Raw genomic sequence first — 17,957 nt, 5'->3', positions numbered from 1 at the left:
GACCTCCGAAACTCCATGTAGGAGGAAGAGAGTCTTAAAGATAGGGGGAGGTCATTCCAGAAGGTGGGAGCAAGTACGGCAAACTTCTGCCCCCCTGCCCGCTTCTTTTTGAACCGGGGCGTAGTTAGTAAGGCTAGGTTAGAGGAGCGGAGGTCCCTAGAAGGAACGTAGGGAGAAATTGCCGAATTGATGAAGGCCGGGGCTGTACCTGCTCTTGCTTGAAAAGTCAAGCACCCTAGCTTAAACCTGGCTCGTTGTTTTATCGGGAGTCAATGTAAGCTCCTGAGTAAGGGGGTCGAGTGATGGGACTTAGATAGGCCAAAAACCAGGCGGGCAGCCTGGTTTCGTACTAACTGTAGGCGCTGCAAGGCATAAGCAGGGGCTCCATTATAAATGATGTTTCCGTAGTCAATCTTTGACAGGACCATGGCCATCAGGATTAGCTTTAGTGCAGAGGTGGAAAAGAATCTGGCAACTTTCCGGATAACTCGAAGTGTAAAAAAAGAAGAAGAGACCACCGAATTAATGTGTGAGTGGAGAGTTAGTTGGTTGTTAAGCATGATCCCAAGGGTTTTAACTGAACAAGAAGGGAGTGGAGGGGGTCCAAGTGAGGAGGGCCAGAAGGAAGAGGACCAGGGATTGGCAGCGCCGCCCGTCGCCACAAGCTCAGTTTTATCCGGATTGAGTTTTAACTGGTTGGTGTTCATCCAGTCTCGGATAAATAGCATGACGGACTGGAAACTGCCAACCCCTGAGGGAGAGGAAAGGTCAAAAATGAGTTGGAGATCATCTGCATAGTTATATACAGTGACCTCCATGTTCTGTAAAGCAAAAACCAGCGGGAAAATGTAAAGGTTAAAAAGTAAAGGGGAGAGAGCAGAACCCTGAGGGACACCACAGTTGACAGTACGTGGGGAGGGAGAGAAGGTGCCGAGATGGACTGTCTGATTACGGTCCTTCAGGAAAGACTCGACCCAGGCAAATGCAAGCCCCCCAATACCCGCCGCCCTGACCCGTGATAGCAAGATGTTATGGTCCACGGTGTCAAAGGCGGCGGATAGGTCCAAAAGGACCAGGATCTTGGGGGTATTGGCGTCGAGTCCTTCCCTAAGTTGGTCCATGACCGAAATCACCACCTTCTCGGTAGAATGTCGAGGTCGGAAACCAGCTTGACATGGGGCCAGATAATTGCTGTCCTCGATAAAGGTGCTCAAGATTTGAGACACATGCTTTACAAGTGGTTTAAGCCCGCTCGATCCCGTGATTAGATTATCTAGGGTGGTTGCTGTTTTCCCAAACCACACGTGAACGATATTTCTTTCGGCTGTTTGAATATATTTCCGGCCCTTTCATTGGTCTTCATGCACTTCCTGACAATTTAAAAAGAGCAGGTTGTTACGTTGCTCGGTTCACATCGTTTTCCGCAGAGCCCACTCGGAGCCAGTAATTTCCAGACGGAAGGTTGTCTGCATCGTTTTTCGAACAAGGTAAATGATGCTATAGAGAGGTTCTGTTTGATACGGCTGTTTCTTCATATCCTCTCCATAAAATTACTTCTAGAATGGAGTATTAACCGACGACTCCTTGTCTCTTACAGGGAAACACCACCCAAGCAGACCATAGCGGCAGCCTCCATTCACAATATGTAACATTTGGTGGTCACTATCAAGCAGTTTAGATTTAATCATTCACGATTCAGGTAATAATCATGAATGTTGATACTGTATCAAAATCAGCCGAGTAGGATTTAATACACGACTAGTGAATATATATTTTTTTGCATACATGCATTCTTTAGGTTAAGAATTTCGAACACTCTGAATCAACCGCCTTCTCCCTTCTTTACGAATCTTGGAATCTGGCTTCGCCATCCATCTAGAACTCCCACTTGTAAGCAATACACGTGGCTTTACCTGTTTATAGCAATTCACTCCATTATAATAAACCAACATTACGGTTCTTATAATACTATCCCTGTATGTTTATTGTATTCTATTCAGGAGGAGTGTCTTATATATTATCATCAACACTGCACATATATGGGCCTGTTGTTTGTTTTTATAAAACGAAAACAAGAACAGATACCTCGAAATCGATTTTATTAGTAAGTGATCCATCTTAATTCCATCTACTGCAGAAATGTGACCCCAGCCCCATCAATGGTTATATAAAGGGCGAAGTTTATTATCAATGTTCAGACAGAAAGTGGTTTCATATCTGTAAAATAAATCGAGAAAAAACGGTAATACAGACCAATACTGTTTAGAATAGAAGGACCATTATAACACAAAGTCATGCCAGGCATTAAGTAAACGTCTTTTTTAAGCACAAAATATAAATATATATGCTTCCTCCATCATTGTTTTACCATCCACAGGTATAGGCTAGATAAATAGCGGACCATAGCTACTGATTATTTATTCAGACCTCCTTTTGGTTGCTTCTAAAAATAGGCGTATTCTCATTTACAGATAAAATCCTAATGTATCTGCACAGAGCTCTATCACATTCATCTTGACATGCCAACTGAGCTGAAACCACAGTATATCTCTGTTTGCCATCTTTATTGTGGTAAGAATACTCATCCCATATACACTTCTCAATGATGGTAGCGAACTGTCTAATAACAGTCATAGTAATGTGTTATAACGATTAGGATGATTGAACTAGTCAATTTGAATAGGACATTTTAGAAATCGGTGTAAATATATGTAGATATGAATGTATTGTTGTATTTTTCTGAGATATATGTATATAAATGTTTATATTTTTTTTTTTAAACTTTTCCTTTCCATTCTATTCTAATTATTCACTGTGTGAGGCTATACATTATCATATTGAAGACTTTATTTCCATTCTATTCTAATTATTCACTATGTGAGGCTATACATTATCATATTGAAGGCTTTGTTGACTTTATAGTGTAATGTATCAGGTTACCTATTGTGCAAGTATATATATATATTTCATAGTTCTTTTCTTTTAGCGAATACCGGTATTTATCAATTTGTTATGTTAGAGAGGCACTCGTATTGTATCATTTACATTTATGTCATGTGTTTTATAGAGTAGTGGACAGCTACCTGATGAAGGCATGTATGCCGAAACGCGCGTTGTGAGACATCTGCCGCACTGCCTGAGTCAACGTTTTCATCTATCGCATGGATTTGTATATAGTTTCTGATAGTGTATGAATTTATCCACATGTAATTTATTTTTGATTTTCAAATGCACTTTTGTATCATTGTTCCACCTATTTAAATATGAACTTTGTATAAGTCAACAAAAAGAAAAAATATTTTAAATAAACTAATCAAAATAAGTATATTTATTTGTTTATCAGGTTGTTGTAGAGTGCTTATCTCATATATGTCTATAATTGAGACATAGAAGGGCATTCTTTCAACGAATAATTGTTTAGAACCTTTTCTAGCTATAACTTCCTTCCACTAGTTTCATTCCCTATGATATAGCTTGTCTGTTTATAGGGGCCCCTTGTTTCCTAAACAGGAATTATTTGTTAATACCAGGCCCAATAAGAGCAAGCAACAAGGTAACAAGAATCCTTGGTTCAATAAGGGATGTAGGGCAGCAAAGCTAACTCTCCTATCCTCCCTTAAGGAGGGAAATTGTCTATGTATTAAGGAAGCTAGGGAAGTTTAAAAAAAAATCATTTTTTACGCTAAAACTGAATGGGAGGTGGAAATATGGCAGAATATAAAGTCTGCTTTAGATTCAAAAGATGTAAAGACCTTCTGGAAGCTGGTGCATATGGATAAGGCAGAGGGCAGGTCCACCATCAACCCTAATATATGTGAAGAAGCATGGCGCTCGCATTTTAAACATCTATACTCAAACTACTCAGGTGAGGCAAGCAAGTTGCCTGCATGTCTTTTAAACTCCGATCCCAAATGGTATATACCATATTGTACATTATCCGAGGTTCAAGTGGCATTAATCAAGCTACAAAGGAACAAGGCTCCTGGCCTGGACAGGATTCCAGGAGACCTGTATAGAGAGGAACAGACAGTGTGGGCCCCATACTTACAATTATTATTTAATGCAATTTTAGGTGGTCTCCCAGCCACCTCAACTTGGTTGGAGGCGGGGATAATCCCCATTTATAAAAAGGGTTCGCCCATGGAACCGGCAAACTATAGGCCAATCAGTCTGATCGATGTATCGCAAGAATTCTACGCCAGGGTCCTGCACCAACGTCAGCAGGAATGGATGAGTGACCAAGATATCCTGACTCCATTACCGGCAGGTTTTAGGGCTAAAGCATCTACAATTGATCAGCTATTTAGGCTCCAGTTAATTTACTGGAAGCATGTTGTGTTGGGAGAAGGTAGTCTATATTTAACTGTTGTAGATTTGAAGTCAGCCTTTGACATGGTGGACCACAACCAGCTTTGGAGTATTTTGCTGGATATGGGGGTTCCTCCATATCTATGCTATCAGTATAAACTTCTCCATGAAGGTGCGTTTGCGAAGGTGAGATTTGGTAGGGACGGGTGTCTGACGGCCCCATTTCCTGTGGATAAGGGGGTCAGGCAGGGCTGTGTACTCGCCCCAACCCTCTTTTCTCTTTTTTTACATGGGCTGATAGAAGACCTCCTCGCCACCAAGGATATAGATTGCCCAAAACTGGCATCACGCAGCTTTCCCGCTCTTATGTTTGCGGATGACACGCTGCTGCTATCAAAGTCATCCATGGGCATGCAGCGTGTACTAAATGCGTTTTCACATTTTTGTGAAAAAAGGAATCTTGTGATTAACATCAATAAAACCAAATACATGGTATTTAATGCAAACTCTACCAACTGCCCTCACCCAATGATGGAGAATGGACCCCTGGAAAGGGTATCCGTCTTTGATTATCTGGGCCTCACATTGAATGACAAAATGGGGTGGGGTCCACAGATGGATTAGGCCAACCTGAGACTAACGCAGGTTAATGGGGGAATCCTAAAAGTACATAAAAATTGTATTTTAAAAAACATAGGTCCACCTCTGGAAATCTATAAAGAACAAGCCAGGGCTGCATCCCTATATGGGAAAGAACTGTGGGGGCACAAACCTTGTAACACCCTCACGCTAACAGATAACAACTTTATTAGGCAAGTCCTGATGTTGCCGAAAAATACTCCATTAGTACTGCTTAGGATGGACCTAAATATTCTCCCAATTAATGATGTCATTGCATCGCGCCCGCTGCTTTATTGGCGGTGATTGTGGTGCACACCTGAGTTGGCTAGTTATAGGGAAGAATTGAGAGCGGTAGTGACAATGTTAGAGGCTGGGAGTATACCCTGGCTAGCCTTTATAAGGCGCTCTTTTAGTGCAATCAGCATGGAAATCCTCTGGACAAAACCTGAGGTCTCCTGCCCGTAGATATAAAAAAAAGCACTGAAAAATGCACTTAAAGAGTTGAAATTAATGGAAATATTTAAGTCTGCGAAACCATCGAGCCTGACACATGGGTTTTTGGATTTTAAGTCCCATTACCAATTTGAGCAGGTTCTAGATAATATGCAGCCAACTTTAACAAAAAAGCTCTTCTAACAGTTTAGATATGGCACTCTACCGCTATTTGCTGTTACAAGTAAATGGGCGGGAGTTCAAAATAGCCTCTGCCCTTACAGAGGAGGAAACACCAGTCCACGTAGTACTCTTCTGTGCGGCATATAAAAAACCCAGGGAAAAATGGATAATACAATTATGTAGGAATCTGGGCATTAGGAACCATGCAGTTTTCTTTAGGATCCTAAGATCAGATACCAGCCCAGTTTATGTGGTTTCAGTCGCAAAGTTTCTGTTTTCTATGTGGATAATTTGCAGAAACCTCCTAAAGTACGCCTAGACCCCTATACTTGCCTATTGGAGCTTTGTATTCCTTATGTTGCAATGGTTGCCATTGGCTATGAAATACTGTTTTACTTTGTATGTGTTTTTGATTGTATATAGTAGGGGACAGGTGTTCAACAAGATGGCTTTTGTGCTCTTATATATTATGGGACGGAAGGTTTATTGTGTCTTTGCGCACTGATGTTATTTTATATCTAAATACTTTTTAATTATTAACATTGAATCTTGCCCGAAACTCCGATGTACGTAGCGCAATCCCGCCCTAAGTTATGACGAATTCGTAATTGTTAGAAATGAATGTGCTTTTATAGTTTTTAAAACAACCGCAATAAAGTTTCTGAATTGAATAATGATGACCAAAGATCAATATTTACTGAATTAAACAATATAAACCTACTAGAATTGTGAAGAAAACCCTTTAAATCACACCAGCTCTGTTTATTGACTATCCTAAAGACTAAATGGTTTTATTATTAATAAGGTTTGATGTAATGATTGCTCCTTATAAATTCCCCTTGTCAACGAACAAAGGTCCATATGACTATTGGCAGGGGTTATGTAATGATTTAATTAATTACAAGGGGTTTGGCGTTGTCAAGATGGTAAAGATCAACTGACAGAAGCCCAGTGTCCACCTTGCAATTAGGCCACCAGGCCATCTGTGAGTTGTGGGTCAGGCAGGGATAAGAATGTAAACCACAACACTTGTAGCCCTTTTAGCAAATATGCGGGAGTTGTTCTGACTATTTTTGAATTCTACACAATCTTATATTTTGGGTGTGCATTTCTTCCTTTGTTGCAACATAGCCTTCCTGATAAATATGAAAGTGGCTGGAGGCACAGGTTTTTAACATGTGTATGTGCAGACTGAGGTAAGTATAAGCAGGTTACAAAGTGTGTGCATTACAAATAACTCACCATCATTAAAGGAAATATTCATGTGTGCATGTTGCTATATATGTATGCATCTGTTTCAGCAATATTATTTAATTGTGCTATTTTGACTGTTATTTGCATCATCATCAAATTATTATTATTATCACATTTGCTGTTTTCTTGTTCTTGTTATTCTCATCTTTTATCATTTTTGTTGACGTTGGGTTTTTTTTTTTTTGGTACTGTTGTTATTATAATTGTTGGCAGATTTTGAACTACCTGTTTAGAATAAGAGTGGCTCACCTTAGAAAAGAAACATGGTAGAAACAGAGTACTGGTGAATGCAGATCATGCTTACCTTGCATGCTCTTTCAAGGAAGACATTGGATGTTTCAAGTTCTGTGGTTTCCGTCTGTGGAGGCACAAAATATGATTATATTATTAATTGTAAACTGACATCTTTAAATTGTACTCATTTTTATTTTATTATGTCAAAGCTTGAAAATGTCAGTCTGTGTACAAGTTGGTAGGCATAATTGCTACCGATATTAATTTCCAATACAATTAACAAGCAATGCCTGATGAAATTAAAACTGGTGGGTTGTAAATAGTTGTTTCAATTACACTTAGCAAGCAACATAAGACCAGTTTCTCCTAGTGTGGATCAAGGATTCTGTCCCCACAAAATGTTTGCAGAAATAGTACCACATTGTTAACTTTACAGCACCCTGTTCACACAAATGGGTGAAGCCTCATAGAATTTACATGAATTTCATAAGAGGTACTCAAGAAATCTTTCAGTGGTTTGCCAAATACGTTTGATTCTCCACAGGGGTGCTGTGGTGTTTATCAATAACAAAAGTTAGTAAAATGTAGCAATATGACCTTAAAATGGTTCTTCAGCCAATCTTACTAACGCCTGAGTAATCTAGCAATACTTAACTGGTCCTGGATGCACTGCACGGTCTTTGGCCACACCATGCACTAAGGATCTTCCATATCCCTCCTCACTATGTCCCCAGGGCCTGTTCTTAGGACAGACCCAATGTTCTTTGGTTGCAGGGCACTAGTCAATTCTTCCGCAAAGTCCCACCGGCTGCCAGAGAAAACTGGCCACAACTTTGCCATGTCCAGCAGCCTTTGGGGAGCTCATACCCAGGAATTGCCATAGCCCTCATCACTATGTCCCCAGGGTCTGGTCTTGGGCAAGACCCAGCATTCTTTGGCTGCAAGCTACCGGCAATTCCTCTGCCAAGCCCTGCCACCTGCCAAAAACCACTGGACACAATTTTGTCCAGCAGCCTTTGAGAAGACTGTATGCAAGCCATGTGCATCTTTATGGCCAAACACTGTAAATGAAGTCACCTGTTTGGTATTGATGACCAAATATTTGGCCCGCCTTTCGTTTTTTTCTAAGCTTGTCAACTGAAGTGTAGGGGTGCGGTGTGTTATAGCGCTACGACTGATAAATCCCCGGCCTCTGCAGTGCAATTTAGAATTTCAGGGTTGATGCTTATGACTACTGCACCATGTGAAGGGTTGTTGTGTAATACAAGGTCGATTTTTCTCAACATCCAGTGGCTGCGGGCGAGATAAGCATCCCAGACTGACACAAGATCCAGTGTCTTCTCTGCATCAATGCTGTGTGATATGTGCCTGCATGTGGATCCATTGGAATCTTAGGCCCTTTTGCTAGAACCCATTGGTTCAGAGAATAAAGAGGGAACATTGTTAGCATCAGGCGCGCAACATTATTTGTGTAACTAAAATCATTTCAGTTCTTTTGAGTTTTGCACGTGGCTCTTTCTAGTGCGGGGTACTTTGTTATGTGCTGTGCCTGATAGCTGGTTCTTTTGGTTTGTCAAGTAACTTGGAGGAATGGGTAAATGGCTGCCAGTTGAATACTTTCAAAGGAGCGTGCTTGGTTCTTCTTTGATCTTAGAGGTTTCTGCAGACACACCCGTGTGTAGGCTGGGAGGCCACAATTTGTGGTGACACTCATTTTAGTATATGAGGACACGTGCAATCTATAATTTATCACTTTGGGAATCACCAGATCTTAAATTCTTTTGAATTATGTGGTGCTCAGTGACTCTAATCTTTGCAGGGAGGAAATTCCATAGTTTGGCAACTTGAACATGGAGGTAGGAACACTCCTTGTTTATAAACATGACTGACACCTCACGCCCAACACCTGCTTGTGCTTAACTTTATTTGCATGAGTCTTCGATCTTTGTTGAACTATGACTCAGAGTTGACTCACTAGCCACACTGGCTTTATACCTGAAAAGAAATCCCTACTTTTCATTCATCATGTGGCAGGCGGGCCTTGCTATTAAAGGTTATTAATTAGATGTGTGGGAGACGGCAGCCAGAGACGCATGGGACCTCATTTAGGAGGCCTTGTATCAGTTTTGTGCTTCCGAAGCGTCACTTTTTTTGTGCGCATAGGTGGCGTAAAACATACCTCCTATTGCGCACTATTTACAAAATGAAGCATCTAAGCAGATGCATCACTTGGTAAACCCCTGCGCTACATTATACCTGTGTCAGGTCTAATGTATGCAGGGGGTGTGTTCCCCCACAAAAAGCCTGGTAGAAGTGACGCAGTGAAATCTATGAGATTTCACTGCATCACTTCTAGGATGCCGTTGCGTCAAAATCTTGCGCCTGCCTCACAGCAGGCGTAAGACTGATGCAGGCCCTTTCACATGGGGCTTGTCCCATGTGAAAGGACGCATTGCTGGAGTTGCGTCACTTTTGTGACACACTCCAGCAATGCCTCACTTTTGCGCTTACAGATACGTCAGAAATACTGACATTTCTGTAACTCCTTGCGACATAATGTGTCATTCATTAAATATGACGCATCAGGTATGTCGCAAGGAGTGCGCACTGCTTTCACGCAGCGATGCGTAATTTTTCATAAATGAGGCCCATAGTTCTTTCCTAAATGTGTCTGTGGCATGACTGCCCATTTTTTCTGACAAATTTTCATGACATCCACATGAGATAAATGAACATAAAATGAATCCATATGGGTGTCATTTATATAGTGTCATATTTCAAGTATATCCCCTTGAGATGAATTAACATAGAATGGATATGTTTGGGTATAATTTGCATAGTGCTATACTTTCAGGATATCCACATGAAATAAATTTACACACACTTAATCTAAATCAGAATTATTGGTCGGACTCATGGTTAATTTGATAATCCGGCATGGCTCCTGACCCTGTGGGCCAGCATTGCTCATCCCTGGTCGAATTTTTCCTACAAAAAGCTGTGGTTTTGAAATGTAAGCACTGGCACAGTCAGCTGTGCATAAACTAGCACAGGATTAGAATATTGAGGAAAATATACAATTAAGAAAGTTCTAAAACAATGCACACATAAATTAGCTTAAAGTACAGCGCACTTGGAAGTCTGAGTTTATAAAATACAACTTTAAATATGAATATATAATCGTCCTTGTACATGTATACCCTCTCTATGTACTTATGTATCTATATATTTTTTACTTTACTTCTACTGTAGAAGAAGAAAAAAAAGCTTTGACATTCTTCAATGCACTACTCTCTGTCTCACCCTATAACTATCTGAATATATCCTCTACCTCCACTCTGACTCGTCCCAAACCTCATTCATTCTACTACTATAATCTCCCAAACAACCCTTTCTAAATTCTTCCCTCGTGTATACCTTCTTTTACTTATCCCAAAACTCATTTTACAACTATGATCTCCCAAATAACACTTTCTAAACCTTCCCGCATCCCTCTTCCATCCCTCCATTATCCTATTCATTGAACACACTTGCATGTCCACCACTCAAATTCACTCCTATTTCCCTATCCTAACCCACCACTAATCATTTTTGGGCTCCGGAGAAGCGTACTACTCGCCAAAAAGCACTTTGACACCTCGACAGGGGTAGTAAGCGCTATAAATACAAGTACAATTTCATGGCGGGACTCATCCGAAAGGAATGGTTTGCGGTTTCGGACATTGTGGTTTTTAGGCATCTGGCGGAGCTTTGAGTCAAAAGGTTTTTTGTCCTTCCTGTGCACCTTTCATGCTGAGTTGCAACTCACCTTTCTAATTACTTCACCCTAAATGGACACAGACAAGTGCATTTTCTTTCAAAGGGTTACAATCTAAAAAGTGTCATTTTTCAAACCATGCTTAGTCTTTTTTAGTTTTTTTCTTAAAAAATAAGTATATTTTTTGTCTTACTGATGTTTGGTAAGGAGCATTCTGATGCTAGCATGTGACCCACCCTGCAACCATAAATTCCCAAGTTATTTTACTGGAAACATCTTGATTACAAGCAAAACAAGTATTTAAACTTCGTATTGGCAAAAATATTTAACTACTCTTAGGCTATTAGAATTATGCTCCTCTTGGTCCAAGAGGATTGCAGAGGATTAAGAACCAAGATCACAAGTTTTGAGACATCCCTCTTAACTTGTGTACCCCATGATCAATCTGCCAGAAATTTGGCAAACAATTTCTATGGTAATACGTATTTCGGGTACATTTAACCGCTTCCGTGCGGCGCAGATTCTTCCCCGGTGCTGGACATTCCATAACAGGGTGTGGTCATGACGGAACCATTCCGTCATCAGCACAGCTCAACCGTGACTGATGACGGAATGGTTCCGTCACCAGCATCGAAGGGGTTAATTCAAATGGATCGAAAGCTATAGGCAATCAAAAAATTATGCCCCTATGAGCTAACAAATTCACACATAACTACACAGTCATCATAATTCCATGGAACCACATTATTCTCAGCACAAGGAAAGACCATAACAGAATTACAGAGAACTATTGATACATGATAAACTGAATATCCTTCATGATTCTTCTGGTGCTACTGTCTTGTAGGAAGGCTGCATTGAACATAACATTGTCACTCTGAAGAAACTGGTGTTAAACAAACTAGATGGGGTCCCAGTGTACCTTAACAAACAAGCACTGGCAATGCCAAGAGGTCTGGCACTGGCCAGCAGCATTTTTTTGACTTTGGCAATTCTTGTTTTGTTCTGTCATGATTTTTGCTAAATATAATGGAAAGGGGGGGTGCTGGTCCTTCATCAATCTAAAAACATTGACTAATAAATACAAATAGTTTTTGGTCACAAAAAAAGGCATACATGTCCCATTGAAGTCCTTAGTATTGAACGGAACGACTTTCATTTGGATGCATAGATAGATAGATAGATAGATAGATAGATAGATAGATAGATAGATAGATAGATAGATAGATAGATAGATAGATAGATAGATAGATAGATAGATAGATAGATAGATAGATAGATAGATAGATAGATAGATAGATAGATAGATAGAGTGGCAGATGGCCCAGCATAGATTCAATCAGTAATATAGCAGTTAAATATCTATATAAGTACGAAAAACAAGGGCAATGAAAGCAAACTAAAAAAACATACAAGCAGGGTAACCGGATCATATTGGTTTACTAGTATAGTTGTAGTCCTCAATTAAAATGTATACAGGAGTGCAGTTATAAATGCAATCATTGCATGCATTCTAAAAAATAAAATGTCTTTATTAAAAATAGATTCAAATTGACATAATCTGTAATACTCTCAAGTAGCATAAATCAGATACAAAAGGCACATCCAAAAGGAATTTACAACATCATTAGTAGGAAGCAAGATATAATAAAGCTGGAATGAGTCCTGCGTTTTGGAGAGCTGATAGAAAGCCTCCACCTATCACATCACGCCCTAAACACAAAGGCAATATTAAATTCAGGGCCGGACTGGCTACCGGGCAGTTGTGTGTGCTGCCGAGCTGGGGGCTAATTTCTCTGTGGTGGGGGCTTATTTCGTTGATGGGGACCTGCGTGCGCATTGAAATAAAAAAAGTAAAACGATTTTCGTTTTTCACACGCAGGTCCCTATCAACGAAAACAGCCCCCAGCTCGGCAGCACACACAACCGCCCGGTAGCCAGTCCGGCCCTGATTAAAGTAATATTTAAACGCAAACAAAAACACTGGCACTGAAATGAACTACCATTTGTGTGGAGGTGCTCCTTGTGAAAGAGCAAAATGCAGTCACTCAAAGTGAAGTTTGCCAGTGGTTGAAGTAGGCTAACCCACAGCCCCTTACTGTATATAGCAAAGAGTGTAAGCAAAATGTGAATGACACAATGGCAGACCAAAGGATGAAGAGAGCTGGATGAAAGACCCTTTAAGTAAGTATATAATACATATAATTCTTTGTAAAATCAAAAGTTCTTGGCTAACGCCAACCTAAAAAATAGTAAACAATAAGATTAGTAATAACAGAATTCATGCCTTGGCATCTTGAATGTATCTTTCCACGGCATGTGCATCTGTGGCATGAATCAAGTGCTCCTTGATAAATTGCTCCACCTCTTGAAGTTCCTGCCATGTGGCAAATACTTGGCGCCTCTTTGTTTCAAACTGTTCAATAAAAGCAGGGGTGTCGTGCTTCTCTTCAGCCTCCTCAGCCACAGTGCTCTGCTCCCTTTCTAGAAAGAGAAATATCCAAGTTTAAAATTGCAGGCAATGAAGTGTAAACCTGCTGGCACCTCGAAATAAATGATAAATATGCATCTATAGGTGAGGATCTTGAACTAACCCTCAGCCATTTTACAGAATAGTGACAGTATATTTAAAGAGATGTTTAGTCTAAATATCCTCAAGAACCAGAATTAGTGCAATTATATCTGAGTAATGCAATATGCCTTTTAGAAGATGTTAGCAATGTATTATTCCATATGACAGATCAATTGACATCTAAATACTATGTATTTGCAAGAGAACAGATAACTACACTGTTAGTAAGAACGCATTTTATGATTGGGTCCAACAAAGCCCATTAAATCGGTCGTTTTGAGACCTCTGCTGTTTCCACCTATTCTCTTTCGCCGTTCTTATTTCCTCATCTATTGAAAGGATTGGCAGAGTTGGCAGAAGGTGGATCACATTGCTCGTACTCCTTGTTAATTCTATTTGTTGCTTTGATGCTCCGCTCCTTAAAGAGGTCATAATACTAACTGGAGTGCTAGTCATGTAAACACTATGAGGGTAGAAATTAGTACTTATCTTATCTGATTAACCATACCTTCTCATTCTGAACGTTAAAAGTGTTTATCATCTCACTATTTAAATACATGATATATATAGTATTATTCATCTTATTTTCAAAAAATGTTTTACATCTTCAAATTATCTACTACAGATTGACAGGGAACCATGCACAGCATGTTATACTGATATGATAGTACATTCATTGCTTGCCTGGTGGATTGTTGTTTTAGGTCCATGAAACTCTACTTTATCTCCTTTTGTCTATACAATTGTGGCCTTGTGAAACCCGGTATGAGGTAACATATGTATTGCATACCACTTGTTTAATTATGCCATTTTCTAACTGGACAAAACAATTATCTCTGGAGCATGTCACAGATGTATGGCAGCCCCAACACTAAAACTGAAACCAGTCAACTAATAGTGGCCTCCTAATGGCAAATAACAATTAAATTAACCATGTTAACAATTTGTGGTTTTCTTTTCTTGTCTCCTCACAAAAAAGATCTTTGATTATTTTTAGGAAGCCTCTACTTCCGACAGCTCTCCAGATTGATATCCCCTTGGTAGAAGTGTTGGGCCTCTGCACATTGACAAAGAAGCATGCAAGATTAGGAGTATTACGCCATTTTAGACCCGCTGAAAATCCTCCTGTCAGGCTGAAAGCGAGAAAGTAGTTAAATAAGTAGATATCTGCCACAGGTAGACATTCAGAACAACTTGGTCAGGTAGACCTTGCAGTGGCAGGGCAAAGGATTTTTAAAACTCTCCTTGGTGTACTCTTTAGTAGCGTGGACCAAGTTCAATACTTTAAAGTCTAATTGTCAGTTACACCCAGTCATGTGAATTAAGACAGGCTGCGGGCACCAATAGGCTGAGGGCAGATCAATGCAAACTTTCTAAAAGAGCCAGTTTCAAAATTGTAATTTTAAAGAGGATTTTTCATTACAATTTAACAGATACAAACATGAAACGTTTATCTGGTCCCAATCAAATGTTAGCACTTATTAAATGTAATAACGCAACGCAATGTTATCCTATAGAACAGGTAGGCCTCACAGCAGTGAAAGTGAAGTTAAGAGTTTTTCACTACCAAGACATGTAAAACTTAAAAGTACATGTCCAACCTTTTAATTAAACGTACCCTGCCCTCTAGGCTGCCTAGGGCCTACCTTAGGGTGACATATATGAAATAAAAGGGAAGTTTAAGGCTTGGCAAGGGGGTTATATTTTCAAGTCGAATTGGCAGTATAAAACTGCATTCAGGCTACAATGGTAGACCTTGGATATGTTTTAAGGGATCACTTAAGTGGGTGGCACAATATGTGCTGCTGGCCAACTAGTAACATTTATTTTACAGGCCCTGGAATATGGTATACCACTATACAAGGGACTTATAGGTAAAATGCATATGCCAATCAGTTGTAAACCGTTTTAACCATGTTCGGAGAAGATAGCACAAGCACTGGTTAGTAGTTCTAAATTGCACAGAGTCCTAATGCCAATACAAACGAATTTCAGCAGGAATATTGAGGTAAGTCGGAAAAAGGTCTGGAGGAAGACAATCCTAGGGCTGACAGGTCTAGCGAGAGTACAAAAGTGATATAAGTATACATTTAAAATGTGCCTCTCCAACCCTGGAAAATTCTTTAAGATTGAGAATTGTAAAAAAATGAGTGGATACCAGAAGGGATTGCATGAAGTAAGATTGTGACCCTGTGAATACTGCTGCCAAATAGTGCTGAGTTACTTTCCAGTTATGAGCTTTTATATTTTAAATGAGGGGCAATGGGGCAATGGGGCAATGGGGTTTGAATACCTGTTAACTGCAGATTTTGGCTCAGTGCGTCCATTTTTCTTTATTTATATTTAATCACTTTATCCTAGGAAACTGTGAACAAGGAGAAATAGCTGAGTGGCGGTTATTTGTGCACAACTTGTAATCCTGATAAAAATGCAAACTCCCATTTATGCCCAAGTGATAATTACACGGCACTCTGAATGGGGCTAAGTGTAAGGGTTAAAGTCTTTGCACTGTGCAGATAGCTGTGAACCGTGTCCTTTTCTATTTTTCTGACAGACACAGCACACATTCTTAGAGTAGTATTGTAATGTATTCATGCAAACTGCAGCTGTTCCACGATCATTTGGTTTATTTCCCAGTGGAGAACAAGGGTCTGCATCCTCCCACAGCAAAGAGTGACTACTATCTCTTCAAGAGGCTTCTGGGAGCCTGATGGTTCAGGTCAGTTGATTTGAGGTTCAGGAATACAAGCTATGTTACCTGTATCCCTGGAAGACACCATTCTGAGCCTCGAGTAAAAGCCATGAATTCCCCTATTACCGATCCCGCACATCCTCCTGAATTTTGTGATGTGTGTTGTGCATCCTTATGGATGCACAACACACATGCATCCATGACTCAAGACCTTGATCCGGATTTAATTAGTAATCTTTTTAAAATGGGAAGAGACCCAAGAAAAGGTTTAGAAAGGGCACTAAAACAGTGCCAGGACCGTCTTTTAGATGTGTTGGGTCCTTTAGCTCATATATTAGATATGGCTGAAGAAGCTAAAATGAAATCTCAACAAATAGATAACGATCTTTTGAGAGGTTGGGCCCAGAGAGCAGTATGTTTTTTGGGAAACGCCAGTTTGGCATTGTCCACAGAAAAGAGAAAGGCTATTCTTATGAGAATAAGTCCAAAGTTGGGGGACTTTGCAAGAAAGGAGCCGTCAGAAGATACAAGAGGTTATCTGTTCGGAGAAGGACTAGTGAAGGGTGTAGGAAAATATGTGAATACCTTCACTAGTTAAAATAGAGCTCAAACTTTTCTGAGAAGTGTTTTCAGAAGAGGAGTTTTTGAGAGGGCTGGGGCAAGAGCCCGTTTCCCTGGCCGTTCATTCAGCAGGGCTCAATACCGAGCTCAAAGCAGAGCTGCTTTCAGGGGATTTCAGGCAGCAACAGGATTTTATCCTCAGAGAGGAAGAACTGGTAGAGCGCGTGGAAGAGGACATGCATAAACCATGCAAGGGGTCCAAGGTAAGTATGAGGATTATTTCTGGTTCTTTCCCCTGCGAGGTAGGGGGAAGGTTAAGATGGATTGTGAAAAATTGGAAAACAATAACAAAGGACAGTTGGATAATTCAGTCAGTTCAGGGTTATGTAATAGAGTTCGAGGAAGAAGCATTTCAAGAAAAGGAACCGAGAGAGCTAGTTTTTCAGAAAGATCTGCAAGTCATAGTTGCGGAAGAGATGAGAGAAATGTTAAGAAAGGGTGCGTTACAAAAACTTTCAGAGGAAGATCGCAGATTTGTAGGTACTGCATTTTTGGTAGAGAAAAAAGGAAAAGGAAGGAGACCAGTGATAAATTTAAGAGATTTGAATCAGTATGTTGTGTACAGACATTTCAAGATGGAAGGGATCCATCTGTTGAGTGTCATTCTTCAGGAGGGCGACTGATTGGTTAAGCTGGATCTAAAGGATGCATACTTCACTATTCCGGTTGCAGAGGAGAATCGGAAGTATCTGCAGTTCAGATGGATGGGGGAGCTATTTCAGTTTTGTGCACTTCCATTTGGTCTGGCATCGGCACATGGTGTTTTATCAAAATTTTAAGACCAGTTGCAAAGTATTTGAGAGAGAGAGGTGTACAATTAGTGATGTATTTGGACGATTTTTCGATAATGTCTCAGAATCAGGAAGATTTGAGGGAGCAGTTGTTGATGACAATGAATCTTTTGGAGAGTCTGGGTTTCATAGTGAACAAGGAGAAATCAGTTTTAGAACCAAGTCAATGTTTGGAGTTCTTGGGTTAGGTTTACCAGAGAAAAAGGTAGCGAAAATAAAATCAGAAGTAAAAAGTTTAATAAGAAAAGAGAGAGTGTCTCTGGGGAGTGTAGCAAGAGTGATTTGACTTTATTCCTCATCAATTCAGGCAGTTTTTCCAGGCCCACTTCATTACAGGGCATTACAGAGGTTAAAAGCATTCCATCTGAGGAGAGGTTTGTGGTATGGAGATCAGGTATCTGTAACATTGGAAGCTTGGGAAGAGCTGATTTCGTGGTTAGAAAATTTGGAAGCTTGGATTGGGAGAGCAATTTTTGGAAAATGCCCGGATTT

General features: G+C 40.1%; 1 protein-coding gene and 1 long non-coding RNA gene across 5 annotated transcripts in view; both read right to left on the bottom strand.

Moving 5' to 3' along the window:
- Nucleotides 1-17,957, bottom strand: part of C6H6orf118 (chromosome 6 C6orf118 homolog) — a 281,810-nt gene that overhangs the window by 65,358 nt on the left and 198,495 nt on the right. For all 4 annotated transcript variants that reach the window (XM_086925371.1, XM_086925372.1, XM_086925370.1 and 1 more), the window contains exons 7-8: nt 13,077-13,273; nt 7,103-7,156 (exon numbers count right to left, since the gene is read on the bottom strand). In XM_086925371.1, the coding sequence (XP_086781497.1) occupies nt 7,103-7,156; nt 13,077-13,273 (251 nt within the window). The remainder of the gene's footprint in view (nt 1-7,102; nt 7,157-13,076; nt 13,274-17,957) is intronic.
- Nucleotides 1,322-3,452, bottom strand: LOC147708625 (uncharacterized). Its single transcript, XR_015296510.1, has 3 exons — nt 2,875-3,452; nt 2,369-2,812; nt 1,322-2,316 (listed from the first exon to the last, which is right to left on the bottom strand). It is a non-coding gene; the product is annotated as an uncharacterized LOC147708625 (long non-coding RNA).

This window comes from Lissotriton vulgaris, chromosome 6, assembly GCF_964263255.1.
Source record: "Lissotriton vulgaris chromosome 6, aLisVul1.2, whole genome shotgun sequence".
NCBI classification, from domain to species: Eukaryota; Metazoa; Chordata; class Amphibia; order Caudata; family Salamandridae; genus Lissotriton; species Lissotriton vulgaris.
Note: the sequence above shows the minus strand (reverse complement) of the source record. Positions and strands in the feature narration are given on the sequence as shown.